This window comes from Colius striatus, chromosome Z, assembly GCF_028858725.1.
Source record: "Colius striatus isolate bColStr4 chromosome Z, bColStr4.1.hap1, whole genome shotgun sequence".
In the NCBI taxonomy this organism is placed as follows: Eukaryota; Metazoa; Chordata; class Aves; order Coliiformes; family Coliidae; genus Colius; species Colius striatus.
In genome coordinates, this window is record NC_084790.1 from 64,997,337 (window position 1) to 65,011,549 (window position 14,213).

At 39.9% G+C, this 14,213-nt stretch overlaps 1 protein-coding gene across 3 annotated transcripts in view; it reads left to right on the top strand.

The window, feature by feature from the left end:
• Positions 1–14,213, top strand: part of LOC104561327 (transducin-like enhancer protein 4) — a 104,463-nt gene that overhangs the window by 51,407 nt on the left and 38,843 nt on the right. For 2 of the 3 annotated variants that reach the window (XM_062017556.1, XM_062017559.1), the window contains 2 exons: positions 5,813–6,017; positions 6,358–6,374. In XM_062017556.1, coding sequence (XP_061873540.1) covers positions 5,813–6,017; positions 6,358–6,374 — 222 coding nt within the window. The remainder of the gene's footprint in view (positions 1–5,812; positions 6,018–6,357; positions 6,375–14,213) is intronic. The other variant, XM_062017557.1, reaches the window with a different exon arrangement.

Sequence of the window (14,213 nt, forward strand, 5' to 3'; positions counted from 1 at the left end):
CTCTACCCTTAATGTCATGAGATGAAGAGGAATCCTGTAAGAGAAGGAAATACTGAACTTAAAAGATTCTGAGGGAAGGCACACTTGGCCTTTTGCAGGGAACTAGGTTTTTCCTTTATTAAAATACTAGCCTTTTTTTTACAGCAAATGTTTTATTTGATAGTGAGTTGTATAATTTTTTGTTACTTTTGTCCTTCAACTACATTGTTTCACTGAGTGAAAAATAGTCATAAGGACTGAAGGACAAATGATGAAACGTGTATCCTGACAGTTATTCCTATACGTGTGATTAAGAACGGAAATGTGCTCTGCATATATTGCCTTTCATCCCACAATATGATTTGGTAGAGGATGTTTTGTTCCTAGATCACTTAAAAGATCTTTGAGACAATTTGTGGAGATACGATTCTGATAGTTTCTTTGTAATTTATGTAGGAGTTCTAAATGCTCCCCTTCTGATTAATGACAGGTATTGATTTTTTTCCTTCCTCCCATAACTCTGTCAGTGGCACTTGCTTTCTTCCAGTAGAATCAGCATCCTCAAAGGCATACAGTACTGATTCTCAGAGACTAAAGAAGTTTAGTATTTGCTTTTTAAAAATTGTTATTATTGGTCTTCTCTCTTATCTCTCTCCTTCTTCATTGTTTTTCATTCTGTTTGCTGGATTTTATCTAACCTGTGCATTCTTTCCCTCTTGTGAAGAGAAACAACCTTTGTGTTTTGCAGATTAACTATGGGTATTTAGAGTTTACACTAATTTCTGGTATTGTTTCTTTACACCAGGCATGTTCCTTTGCAAAGTGGTCATTCTCCCTTGAAAGAGTAAGGATAGTAGGTTGCTCTATCATAGTCTGTGGCAAACCAGTCTTATGGTATATATGTTTATAGATTGAGGACTATTCCATTAGAGTAACTGCTGCGCAATTCTTTTTAGGCTGTTTTGCTGTGTTGTATCTTCACATCAGATAAACTTTTTTCTGGTTTGAAAGAGAACTGTACAAGGGAAATCCAAATAGTGCACACTGTGTCAGGAGTGCAAACAGGCATGGTGGATAAAAATTTATCCTCAGCACAGACATAACTGTGTGTGCCTACAGACTTACTTTCTTGCTGGCCTTTAAACCGTTGACATTGGTATTGTGTCCTTGTGAGCCATTGCTTTTTATCTTCCTCTTCATCTTAGTTACTCTTTTATCTGTGTATGCCATCTTACTATGATTCTCTCTGATCAATTAATTACTTCATCTAACAAATTTAAAACCTATGAGGCTATTTTATCCACTCCTTTTTTTTCGAGGTCCCCTTCCAGCAGTGTTGCAGGTATGGATGATGCACTTAGGTGTAGAGATAAACAAGATTTTTTTCAGACTTTCATTTGTTAAGATTAGAAATGTCTTTAGAGTTAGAGGAGTATGTTCAGGTTGTTTGGATAATTGCTGTGAGCTTTCATGATTTCTAAGAGCAAAAGTGGTAGGTTACTATGACACAGAGCTGCTTGGAAAGTATCCAGTAAAAACTTGAACGTTTTCCAGGAAAATAAGCTTTGAATGTGCTAACTAGAACAAGAGAGCATTAGAAGTTAATTTGTTAGTATGTTTATTATCTCATTTTACTTTAATTTTAATCTCTTAAGATCTGTTGGGAAGAGGGTTAAGCTAAGCATCAGTATTTAGAATTGCAGTTGTAAAAATTAATGATACTCAGATGAGAAACTTTTACAAAGCCTTTTTACCCATTTGTTTAGATGTGACTTTGGGGTTATTTTACTTCTTACTGTAAACTGACTAGAAGAATATACAGAAAATTTAGAACAAAGAAAGAAAACCGGTTCAGTAGCAACCATGTGTTATCTTTATTTTACGTGTGTTAGTATATCTTGAAAGTGATGCTTCAGTTTTTAACACTGAGCTGATTGAAATGATCAACTTTCTAAACTTATTACCAAAATATGCATTCCTCCTTTTTATCTTCTTTTACCCTTGCTCTCACATTTTTGTGTGTTGGATGTTTCTTAAAAACATTGCAATCTATTGTGCAGTTCTGTAGGGGATATTTCTTGGTAGTTAAGTACTGCTGGTTTTATTTTTAAATAGTTTTGGAAAAATTGCAGCATGATAAAACCTGGTTTTCTGCCTTTGAAAGTATTCACCTATTGTACATTGATACTGGAAATGTATGCTTGACTTATAGGCAACTGTGATGAGGTTGTCTACAGTTAACTACATGCTAAGGGTTCGTAAGTAACATGGGTAAAGAAAACTAAGAGAAGATGAAGTGGAAAGTGAAAGCATTACAGCAATATCAGAAAATTATGTGGTTGCTCAGTTGGCTCATTTTCAGGCTTCCCCTGCAAGTTTTTAAATTGTGACAAATTTTGTGATCTAAATTAACGATATAGGCAGAAACAAATGTAAACCCTCTTTATGGAGGAATATTTCTCTGTGAGGGGAATATCTGTCACTTGTCTCACTTTTCAATTTCATTGGTGTTTTGATGACTGGAGGTGATGACCTGATTTAACACTTGATAGCGCTAACCTGATGTCCAGTGGGTTAAGGAGTTGCCTATGTTTTTGTCAGTTTCTCTGTAACTGAACAGCTATGTAAAGGTTACCTAGGAAGCAGATGCCCATGAGCAGTGAAAAAGCAAAACTGAGCTGTGAATGTCGGAAATGGCAGTTAGAGATGCACTGACACTTTGTCTTTAGCTTCTTGAGTTTGCCTAATAGCAAATGTTGCTTAATTATGTGTTTTGGTTTCTTTTTTTTAAATTCCCTTTAATCTTAAACACTTTGAGATCAAAAGCCTGCTCAGTGTGTCACTTGAATTCTTGTCATTTCTGCTTTTGGACCAATAGCTCACTTTCGCCATACAATGTCACTCATCATGTTGGAGAAGCGCATGGTCCTTTCCTGTTCCCATTCAGTCGTAGTACACAATCTTGCTCCAGTTGTTGAACTTTTAATGCCACACCAGTCTAACATGCAACACATTATCTGTGTCTGTGGGGCACAGGCTTGTGGAGGTATACTTGAAATTGAGTGTTGACCTAGATTTATTTAACAACCTCATTTTCATAGGAAAGTATTTTATTTGTGTGTTTACAATGTGACTAAATTGCACAAAATCTCTGCTGTATCAGTGAGTGGCACTTTGGAGACTGCAGGGGTCATGTTCTTTCCAGGTTTCATGTTCCTATTGTTTTCAGTGGAAGAGTTTTGTCTCTTCATGTCAGGAAGGCTGTGGGTTTGAGGTTTTTTTCCTACTCCAGTTATTTTCAAAGCTCTCTACAGTTCAACTTGCAGTGAAAACATGTCAGCTCTTGGCCAAGAGGGACTTGGACAGTCATGCTGTTCTGGGTGATCTCAAGCCATTAAGTACTGAAGAGTCATTACTCATACTGCTCTTAATGGCCATATTATGTTTGGGAGGCATTAACAACGTTCTTTACATCCAAGGTACAGTCTGTGCTACTGTCTTGCCAAAGTATGTAGAGAGATTCTCAACAAAGAGCAATAAAAAAGGGGATTGCATTCATAAGCGCAGTTTTCTTCAAGCTCTTTGGAAACCATCCTGTGCTCTTAGAGGAGATCATATAATGCAGATTGGGTAGGTCAGTAGGCAGATGTGTATGCAATGAGTGTCCCTTAACTTGGTAGACTTTGGTCGACAAGGAAATAGTTAACAAGGAAAAAGATCTGTCACTGTTGATAGTCTCAGGCTTTTCTCAAAGGCTTTGCTTCAAGCCAGTAGCAGATTCAGGCAAACATCATCTTGCAGTGCTTTATAGCACATTTTTTGAACAGCAATGAGAAATTCCTTGTTTAAATTGAGACTCCAGAACACAGACTACTTTGCCATTCCTTTTCTTTCTTATGTTCTCCTCCTCTCTCCCGAAGTTAGGTATTGCAGATTATTCCCTTGCTGTAAAGCAGCCCCATTCAAACCCTGAAGCAAAACAATACACTGTTGGCTCTTGCTTCATTTTGTTGTAGTTAATTTAAAATTCTGAGAAAGAAAACATCCTTCAGAAGAGCATGAAGCAAGCAAAATGTGTTTGATACTTTCTACAAGAAGGAGCACCTGCTGCAATGACATGGGTTTGCAGGCAGGGAAAGGATTGAGGCTTCTCTCTTCAACCTGGAAGAATTTTCTGTCTGATTTTCTTTTTCCCCCCCCATGCTCCTCATCTATTTATTTTACTTCTAGTTTTTTTTCTTTCCCTTCCTTTTGGTTCGTTCCCTCACTTTTTCAGACACTGATCTGGGGTGAATGACATGTGTGTGCCACTGCCAGTCTGCTTCTACCACCTGGGTTGTATTTCCAAGAGTAAGAGAAAGATCTGTACCTTCCCAGAGGGGTGCAGAGGGAGGCAGGCGTGCAGTGTGTTACACAAGCTACCTAGCATGATATATGTGACTTCCAGTCTTACCTTTCAGCTCACCCTTCTGTAAAGATTCATGCTAGGGAAGAAGGGAAAAAAAAAATCAAGCGAACAGCATATTGTCTCCTGATTCATTAAAGATGTGGATCGCAAAGTGGGAGGTGAATTTGAGTTCAGAAGTAGGACTTGAATCTTCACAATTAGGAGCTTAAAATGGAATGTATGTATGTAAAGTGAATTAGGTTTTTATTTATTCTTCAGAAGTTCTATATATAGATGTGCAGGAAAAAGGAGCTGTCCTAGAGGACTTCTGATTTGATTTACCCTGGGTGCTGAGCAGTGACTGCTCAAAACCAAAGAGAATTTCTGCGCTAATGTAGTTACTCTATGAACAGAAATTAGTTGGACAGTTAGTGGGCAAGCCTTAAACCTCAACAAGTCCCTCTTGGGATCTGTTTAACATATCTTTTCACTGGTTTGGGGTCCATTCGACATTGTCTGCTGCCCCCCCTTCTACTTTCCCATTGAGCAGCAACAAACTATCTACCCCACAATGGTTAGTATAGCAGAGAGCTTGATGTAGCCCTGGTTGAGGTCAAGCACTCCAAATCAAATCTCTCATGGCCTTCCTCTATGTGTTGCCAGTGTACTGGTAAAAATGACTTTAAACTCTTGTCAGCACAGTTACTGGTGCATGCATCACAGTCCCACTCAAATAAACCTGTCACAACACAGAGTCAGCAGCTAGAGAAGAGTACAAGGGCAGGCCTCTAGCTTTTCATTCAAGCATCACTAAACGTGCACAGTGTGCCCAATTATTTCAGCATTATTGAGCAAGCCTACACGAGGACCCAAGCCTTGCTACATTAGATTTTCTTTAGTAATTTGCTCAAGTACCGCTGAGGACACTTAAAGGGCTTAAAACGGTGGCTGCAACCAGTTTCCTTTTCTGGATTGTTAATTCAGGTTTTCTCTTTCAAATTAACTCACACTGCACACTGTGCAGTAGTGCTGGGAGAACTGTTTAACACTAATTTTCTCAATTTTCAGCTTTTTTTTTTTTTTGATTATGTAACTGCATTTATAATTACATATCTCTTGATTAAACAGGTATACAGTACATTTCTGCTAGCCAGAGTAAAATGTAATACCTCTGTCAGAGAAAAAAAATTCATCAAAACTAAAATGCATTTCCTTTATTCTTTTTTGGAAAAAAAAAAATGTTGTTTTAATTCAGCCTTTGGTTTACCAGTTTTGTTGTGTTCAAACATCCAGACAATTTTCAAATGTCAGGATGTTTGTGAGAGTTGATGCCTGGATTGATCAGATGCATTGTTTGATCTGATCAATCATGTTTGAGGTACAGGATCAGTTGGGCAACTCCCCTCTCCATGAACAAATTCAATATCTATGTTTCATTTTTCACAGCAGCAACAACTCCAGGCCCAGCATTTGTCACACGGACATGGACTTCCTGTCCCGCTTACCCCGCACCCCTCGGGCTTGCAGCCTCCCACCATCCCACCCATTGGCAGCAGTGCTGGTCTCCTGGCACTGTCCAGCGCACTGGGGGGACAATCCCACCTCCCAATTAAAGATGAGAAGAAGCACCATGATAATGACCACCAAAGAGGTAGGCGCTGCCAGATGAGTATGTGGCTTCATTCCTTTCTCTTTTCTTCTTCTCTTCTTTTCTGAAGGCAGTATTTAAAGTGGTAGCCAGAAATTATGTTAAAATGCTAGAAATGCAGTTTTATAAGTCTGACTGCACAGTATTAATAATTAACCTTACAGAAAAGTTGACATCTGTGCAATTTGTTATATAACAGACATCAGGATTCTTTCTTCTGAGTATGATAAATGTATGATTTTATGTAAACTAACTAGTACTTTTCTTTCTCTCTCACCTCACTTCCCCATCTTCTGCCACTACCTCCTCCCCTCCTTGCACACGGGTGCTGTTCTGCATGCAGACAGAGACTCCATCAAGGTAGGACTCTATTTCATAGGTGTTGAAGGGTGGCTCAAAAGAGCTACGTGCCACATTTTTTCTGAAGTATGGCCCAGAGCAGTAGAAAAAGTCACCAAGTGAAACTGGGTTGTGATGCTTGTGTTGCTTAGCAAAGCCCTGTGTAGACTGTGTATCACACTGAGAAAGTGGCTGGTTACTAGTGGGGCACCTAGGATTGCAGGCATTGTGCTGTCCAGCACTGAGGCTATTCCTGGGTACAAGGAAAGAGCTACCAGGGGTCTCCGCCCAATCCTCTGAGACAGAAAGAATTTGCCAATAGCTTGTAGTCATTTGGAGGCTGTAAACTGTAATTCGGATATATCCTAATAATCCAGTTAGGGAAGAAGAGCTCTTTTGGTCACAGAGGAGAAGGGAGGTGCTTGCTGCGAACTGGAGAGGAGAAAGCTGACATTCCCTGCTGTGACGAAGGTGATACTCGCACTGAGAATCCTGCCTTCCTTCTCCAAAAGTTAATTTTCAGACTCTGAATGACTCTGCAGCTTATGTGTGTCTACAGTCCTATACATAGTAGCGTAAAAACAGATAAAACACACATCTTGTGGTTCCTGCAATTTTTGAGTGTTCAGTGATGCATACAACTATGATTCAGCATATGTGCCTGGATGCCTGTTCGTACTGGATAGCCATCAGAGTCTCTCAGAGGCTCCTGAGGTAGGGTAGGGAGGTGCCCTGCCTTCTCTTGCATCTCTGTGCTCTCCTCACTGCAGCTGGCAGTTTACTAATTTGCACCAGACCCTATTGTTGCCAGCTGCACAGTTATCTGCCTAGCTCTGGTTAGCTGGATGTGGTTACAGAGTAGAGCCTGAATGGCTTGCACAATTTTCAAGAGCATGAGATTAAACTTTTTTAGGTGAGGTTGAGTGTGAAGTGGAAGACATGCTTCTCTCACAAAGGGCAGGACCTATGCCCACATTTTAGAGCACTTCACAACCAATTTGTCAAGCTTTTAGTTCTTTTTTTAGTAAAGTGTAATTTATTCTTGGAGTTGGACAAATGGCAGAAGTGTTCACAGCATGACTCTTGGGTGCACTAGACAAGATTATCAGGAGCTTTCAAGCAGATGTTACTGCTGTGCCCTAGACAGCGCCTGTAGAGCTTGTTGCTCGTCACAGGCTTGACCCTCAACAGAGACCTGTCTGGCAGTGGCTGCTGTGTGAGTGGTATGCCTTTGCTTCTCCAAGTGGGGACGTGTCCTGCAGCCTTCCCTAGTGTCCTCGTTCTGCCACTGGCAACTCTGCCATGTCCCAGCCGAGTGCAACTGAGATGATGGTTGTTGGTTTTGCTGTTACCCACATGGCTCTGCATAACAACCAGAAGCTGACAGGAACTGTCATTTTTGTACTGTGAGCAGCAAAGGCACTAAACCTGTCTATCTGCTGGCGTAGGACAACACATCAGATTTCACTTCAGCTTCCGTGTCATGAGGTCTGTAAACTGGAATTATTGCTTTATATGGCAAGACTGAGTACAGATTAATGGTGATTTCCCAAGAACACCCCCTGTTCTCTGGGAACACATAGGTTTAGTCCATGATCTTTTTTCTTCACCCAAACAAACAGGTACAAGTAGGGCAGAAATTGTAAATGTGGCAATACAAACCCACTTGGTTTCTTTAGTGAGTTTGCATGGCTGTGCAGTTGAAACCACAAGCATTTCACTTCAGAAAGTGAATGAGTATATGCCAAGTGCTGTTTTTAAACAAAATATACCAGCCATGTTTCTGTAATATCTGTGGGATGTTGGGATGTTTATGCTGGCATGAGTGTTACAGGGAGTGTTTATACCAAAAAGGCTGATTTTTGTCTGGAAATGATTCAAAGGCACTGTTACTCATACAGCTCCAAGAAGGAGAGGAGGGCGTTGTTACTTTGTGCCAATTTACTTTGAAATGATAAGTAGATATTTGTCTTGCACAGTGTTCAGATTGTGAGTTGGCTTGTGTATCAGCATTATGGGGCTTGCTGCCAGCTTTGCAAGGTGAAATAGTTTGCTAATTTCCTTAAATGTTTTCAGTGATGCCCAGAGTAGCAGTTAGTCGCTTGTTATATCGATCTGTCCTCCCTTAAGTGGCTCCTGGTTAAGAGAGGCTTTATGATTGTCTGCTGTGTGACTTGAGATGGTTTTTGTCAGCCAGAATGTGCCAGTTGCCAGCAGCTGGAGTCTGTGTGCTTGTATGAAATAATTTATTCATGCAGGGTAATACTCCTTAACATTTAACAGGTAATGAACGTGACATAAATTTCCTTCTTGCTTTTAATTTTTCCCTTTCCTCTTCTAATGTGCAAACAGGCAGCTCTGGTACTCTAAATAGTAAGTAATTTTTGGCCATCTGTCAAAAGGAAATTTCAATACAAATTTAAATTAATGGTGCCTGAAATTTTTTATAGCTCCTCTAAAAGCCTCTAATGTGCAGAAAATTCTGAATCTGCTGGTAGTAATTAGTGTAGCATGTAATGAGGATATGGGCAATGTTATACAGCCCCAGTGTAACATTTTGATATGGTAGCAAAATTTTGATTTATACAAGGTTGTGCCTGGGTTTAATTGTGAGAGACACTTTAAAATGTTTTCGTGCTGATACAGATTATTAAGCAGGGCAGACTTTAGAATAGCTCATAAAGAGGAAATTTACACTTTAGTGTATGATTCAGATAACAAAGATACTCTGACCATTTTTACAAAGAAAGGAGTTGTGCTGAAGCTTCCCATTTCTTGCCACCACTTCCAGCACTTTGAATTTTCTGGGCAGTTGTCTTTGTAAAACAGGCTGTCTCTACCTGTGCTGGTCCCAGCCCTCCTTCTGGTTCAGACCAGGGAAAAAGTTTGCATCACTCTTCTAAACATGACATTTTCTTCCTGGTAAGCCAAGCTGGGCTTGCATCCTTCCCACCACCTCCCCGGCACAGTCAGTTTGCTGCTGAAATGGAGAAGTCACTGTCTAGATAACACAAAATTGTCCAGGAGCTGTTCCTAAATAATAAATCAACATCGACACTGTGGAGGAGGGTGGCTTTGGGAGCTCTTTGATTTCATGTTGGATTCAGTCCTCTGAATCCTTTACAAAGTTCCAAGTGTGGGAAAACTCTCGACATGGTAAACTGGGTCATGGGAGTGCTCTTTATGCAGCAGCAAGGCTGTGGAGCAGACAAAGGGAAGGGAGGGTGGCAAGCACCAGGGCTCTGCTCAAAGTGCAGCCCTGGCTTAAGGGCTCTGAGGGAATATAATATGTTTCGACAGAAAGACAAACAGCTCCACTGTTAACCGAGCAGCTTTTCACAAAGGACTTGGTGTGTTCTCTTTTCAATGCATTCGAATAAACAAAACTTCTTTTATTTTATAGTTTTGTTCCTTTTTTTTTAAAAAAAAAAAAAAAAAGGATTATTCTGCAGAGGATTCTTGCTTGCTAATTGCACCCCGCAAGGTTTTTTCCACCTTCTACAAGAACTGTTGATGCTTGAGGCACATTGTTCTTTCCAGCCCTGGTACCCTCTGTGGAACAAATGTGACAAAGTTTCTCTGGTCCCTAACATAATCCCTTCTGTTAAACATACTCTGTGAAGAAGCTAAGGAAACATTTTTGTGTGCAAAAACACCACCTGTCAGAAAGCAGTCTAGTACTAGCAGTCTCTTGCTGTGGCTCTCACTGCAACCCCTGGAGTGGAGTTGCCCCCGGATGCTGACTGGGTTGCTGGCCTGCAGGAGGTGGCCAGATCTCCCTTAGCAGGTTATTCAGGACTCTTAGAGTCCTCTGAATTGCTGCTTCATGCACAGGATTCAACTCATGTAAGTTTTTACCACATCTGTTGTTAATCCATGTCTGTTTTTTTTAATACTCATGTGCTGCATTGCTTTTTTGGTTTTTCACTTGAATTTTAAATTATCTGGGGCAGAGACTCTGCCTTAGTAAGACTTACCAATGCAGTTGAGACTCTGTTCATTTTGCTGCTGGGTGTTACTGTTTTAGCAGCAACAAATGTCAATAATTAAAAGCTGCAATCTTATGCTAGGAATAGAACAGCTTGTTTGAGATTCCTCTTGGGAAAAAAAAAACAACCAAAAACGTGTTTTAAATGAAAAGATCTGAAAATAGTACATCAAGTGCAGGTTTGGGGTGAATTTCTGTCCAAGATGCTAGTGAGCTAGGAGTAGTCTGTCAGGGCAAATTCAAGTGGCTTTAGCTATAAGATTACCTTTGCTTTAATCTGTGTGAAGGCTAATAATTACATGCGTGGCAGATACAAGGAAAGTGGAAGGGTATGATTCCTGTGTTCCATTTACATTTGTGGCAGTAGACGCTCTGGTGCATCTCAATACAGCTTCTCCTGCTGTTAGCTATGTTAAGTGTTTAGACCTCTGTTCATTTAGTATGTAAGTAAAAGTAAGCTTCTTACTCCTTCAGCTGTAATTTGATACCTTAAAAAAAGAAAGTCGTATGAGTGTAATGCTTCTAGAAAGAGCAAGGTAGTTTAAAATCAAAGTGCCTGAGACAGATTATAAGACTTTTGGATATTACCAAATGTAATTATATTGTTTGGGCTTTGTTCTTCTGCTGGTAGAGTCACACCATATAAATATATGTAATGTGCTGCTGTGGACTTTGTCTGAATCGTCAGGTTTCTTTTAAATAAGATTTCCTCCCATGACATGAGTGTTCCGCCGAATGGCTTTGCATTCAGAATGCATTTAACGAACCAAAGAAATGTAGTTATCTTTTACATGTATGAAGAAACTTACAGGATGCATTTCCTGATCATTTTGATATTTTTCTACTTTAACTGATAAAGACTTCACAGGCTTGTTAAAAACAAATATTTCAAGCTCATGTCATGGATTCTGCTGGTGTCTTTCTCTGTGTGGAAAAGAGGCATTGTGTGTGTTTTGCTTTCCGTAATGATCAAGTGGTAGCTTTAAGCTGAGCATAAACTTTGAGAACTAAACTTTGCTCCACAAGGGCTGTGATTTTGATCTTCTGGGTGTTTTGGGGGTAGTGTTATCAAAATATAATGAGTAATTTCTGTTGGCTTGTGATACAGTAATTTTTTTCAGTATTAATTGATATCTGCCTCTGGGCCTGTGAGTGTGTGTGAGTGGTGCCGAATGTAACAGGTGCTCTAATTCCAGAAAATATGTTGTAATTGTTTGTTTGTGGAACAGATGAATAAATATCTATGGGGCATAGTTGGTCCTCAGGTGGTGAATATGAAGGGATTAATGATGTGATTGGGTGAGACATGCTTGTTTGTTACAGTCTCGTCCAGTAACTATCTACTGAAGCAGAACAAATATTAATTAGCGGGGTCCTGTTTGTTGTCTTGGTCTATCTTATGGAGCTTATTTTTTGGCACTGCTTTTTTTTCTTAATAACCTTTTCATGGCTACACTTGTAACACATCATTCAAACTGTGGTTTCTAACAGTTTTTTAGAACATGAAACTGAACATCAGTTATGACTGTCCCTGTTTCTTTTTTTTGTTTTTTTTTTCTTTTCTTCTCCCCTTGAACTGAGTTTTATATTTCTTTCTTTCGTTCAGTGTCACATCATTTGCCTTTTTAATGAAGTCATGTGGGAATTTCAATTTGATGTAGATCGTTCCTATGAAAGGTATCAAAGAATTATCTGCTTCTGCTATTTTTTATGGTATCACCTCCTTTACTCAATAGCTTTTTTCCCCCCCTTCTTTGTAGTTACTATATGCTGCCATCTTTCCTTGCACCCTTTAGCCATTTACCACAGGATGACACTGCGTGGTGTGCCCACATTTGGGCAAACTCCTACAGTGCCTCTCACTCTCAAACTTCATCTTTCCACTTGGGGATTTAGGGTAACTCAAATGTTGTTCTCTGTCCAGATGCTCCCTTCACCCAGGAGGCAAACACTTACGTGGGCTATAATTTCTAACCTGAGCAGTTCAGTCTAATTATTTCCATGGCAACAAGCTGTGATGTTGATAACACAAGATTATGACTTCATGTCATAGAGTAAGAAGAGGAAGTTTGCTGGGGTGAAGAGGTGGATGGAAAGGTCTTCTTCAATGCAAAGGCTTTGACAATGTAATAGCTGGGGGAAAAGAAGTAAAGGGAGGGAATTAATTTGTTTATTATCTCACTTGAAGTTCTCTCAATTGTAAGTGCGCAATTAAAATTATACTTTCGCTGCTGGCATTCATGGCTTACGTGAGTTTTTTTTCACGGTGAATGTGTCTGGAATGAAGAATGCATTTGCAGGTTGGATTAAATAGATGTTAGTCAAAGTAACAGGAGAAAATAAGCAATACCAATTTTCGTCAAAGTGAGACATAAACTAGATGGCTGATTTTCACCTTAAAGATTTCTGTTGGCACTGTGATTTTTTTTTTTTTCCTCTTTTGTTGAGCACATAGCATTTTGATTTTCAGTTGTCTTTAAAACCTTAGATCCAAAGTAACTTGAAACATCCTAAATGCATGTCAATGGATTTCTTGGGCATCCTGATTTTCTTCTAAAGGGAGGGAAGGAGAACAGATTACCTTTTGGAATCAGCAGCATGGCTGACTTGCATTGGAAGTCTCTATCGTCTGGCCAAAGTTGCCAAATGCCTGTAGAAAGTTAACATTTGGACTAATATTTATATTGCTCTTCCTTTTCCTTCTATGGCACTAGCTAAAAATCATGTTCACAGTCTAAGTGTTGCCAGTTTCTTAGGTTGATTTTAGAAGTTGAAGGAAATTAGTGTCCTGACTGATTCCCAAGTTATTATGCAAGATTGCTGAGTGTATCATGACTTAAAAAGTTTTAGCTGTGTTTTGAGGGAAGAAGCAATTAGGCCGGCCAGCAGGAATCAGCCATTGAGGGGAATTTGCGTGAAAGTTATACCGTGTCTCCCACCACTCTCTGCTACAGCTCTAATTGAGTTGAATAATTAATTAAATATCTAAAGCTCAATTAGCCTGTTCTGCATAGCAATTTGAAAAGTTCTGTGTTTTCTTGAGAGACATTTGGCCTTTTGAAGAACAAAAAATTCAAAATGCTAATGTTTTTCAGCCAACTAAGGGAAGAAAATAAAAATGTCTCCATAGCAACAAAGCTTCTTTCTAGATGGTTTCCTAAGATATGCCTGAACCAGAAGCAGATGTCTGATTTGAGAATCTCGCCTCCTTCAATGTAAACAAATAACTTCTAGGCAGGTGTTGGAAATAATATGGAAATCCTATTAAGGGGCCCTGAGTTCCTGTCACTCAGGAAGACCCTGCCACAAAGGGGTTGGTTGTCTGAATAAAAGAGGCAGAGTAAATTCTCGTTAGGCTTTAGCTTTTCCCAGGAAATGATTGTCTCTGTGTGCTTTTTCTCCTGTAAGCCTGAATGCAAGCCGTTTCATCTATTGATCCCCTCTACCACCCTTGCTTTCTCCTTCTCATCTCCTGCTGAATTAGTGCTTGATGTCGGTGGCTGCTGCTGCTTGGAGCGTTGTGGCATTTGTGATTTTAACCCCCATCCCCAGTCCTGCCTCAGACAGTGAGAGGACAGCCAGAGAACAGGAGGAGAAGCAGGTGATGGGGGAGGTGGAGCAGCTGAGTCCTGGGTAGCTTATTGCTCTGTCTAGTTTGGGTGAATTTATAGATGGTGTGGTAGCCCTTGGCACTGCAAAGCTGAGCATCATCTGGACATGGGAATTTCCTTTTTCTCAGGGACCATGGCTTTGGAGGGGCTCACATGTTGAGATTCAGAACAAGAGTGTGTTTTTTCTTGTAATATATCTAAAAAGTTGGTGAAGGTTTTGGGGTTTTTTGAGGGTTTTTTCTTTAAAAGTTACTGAGCAAA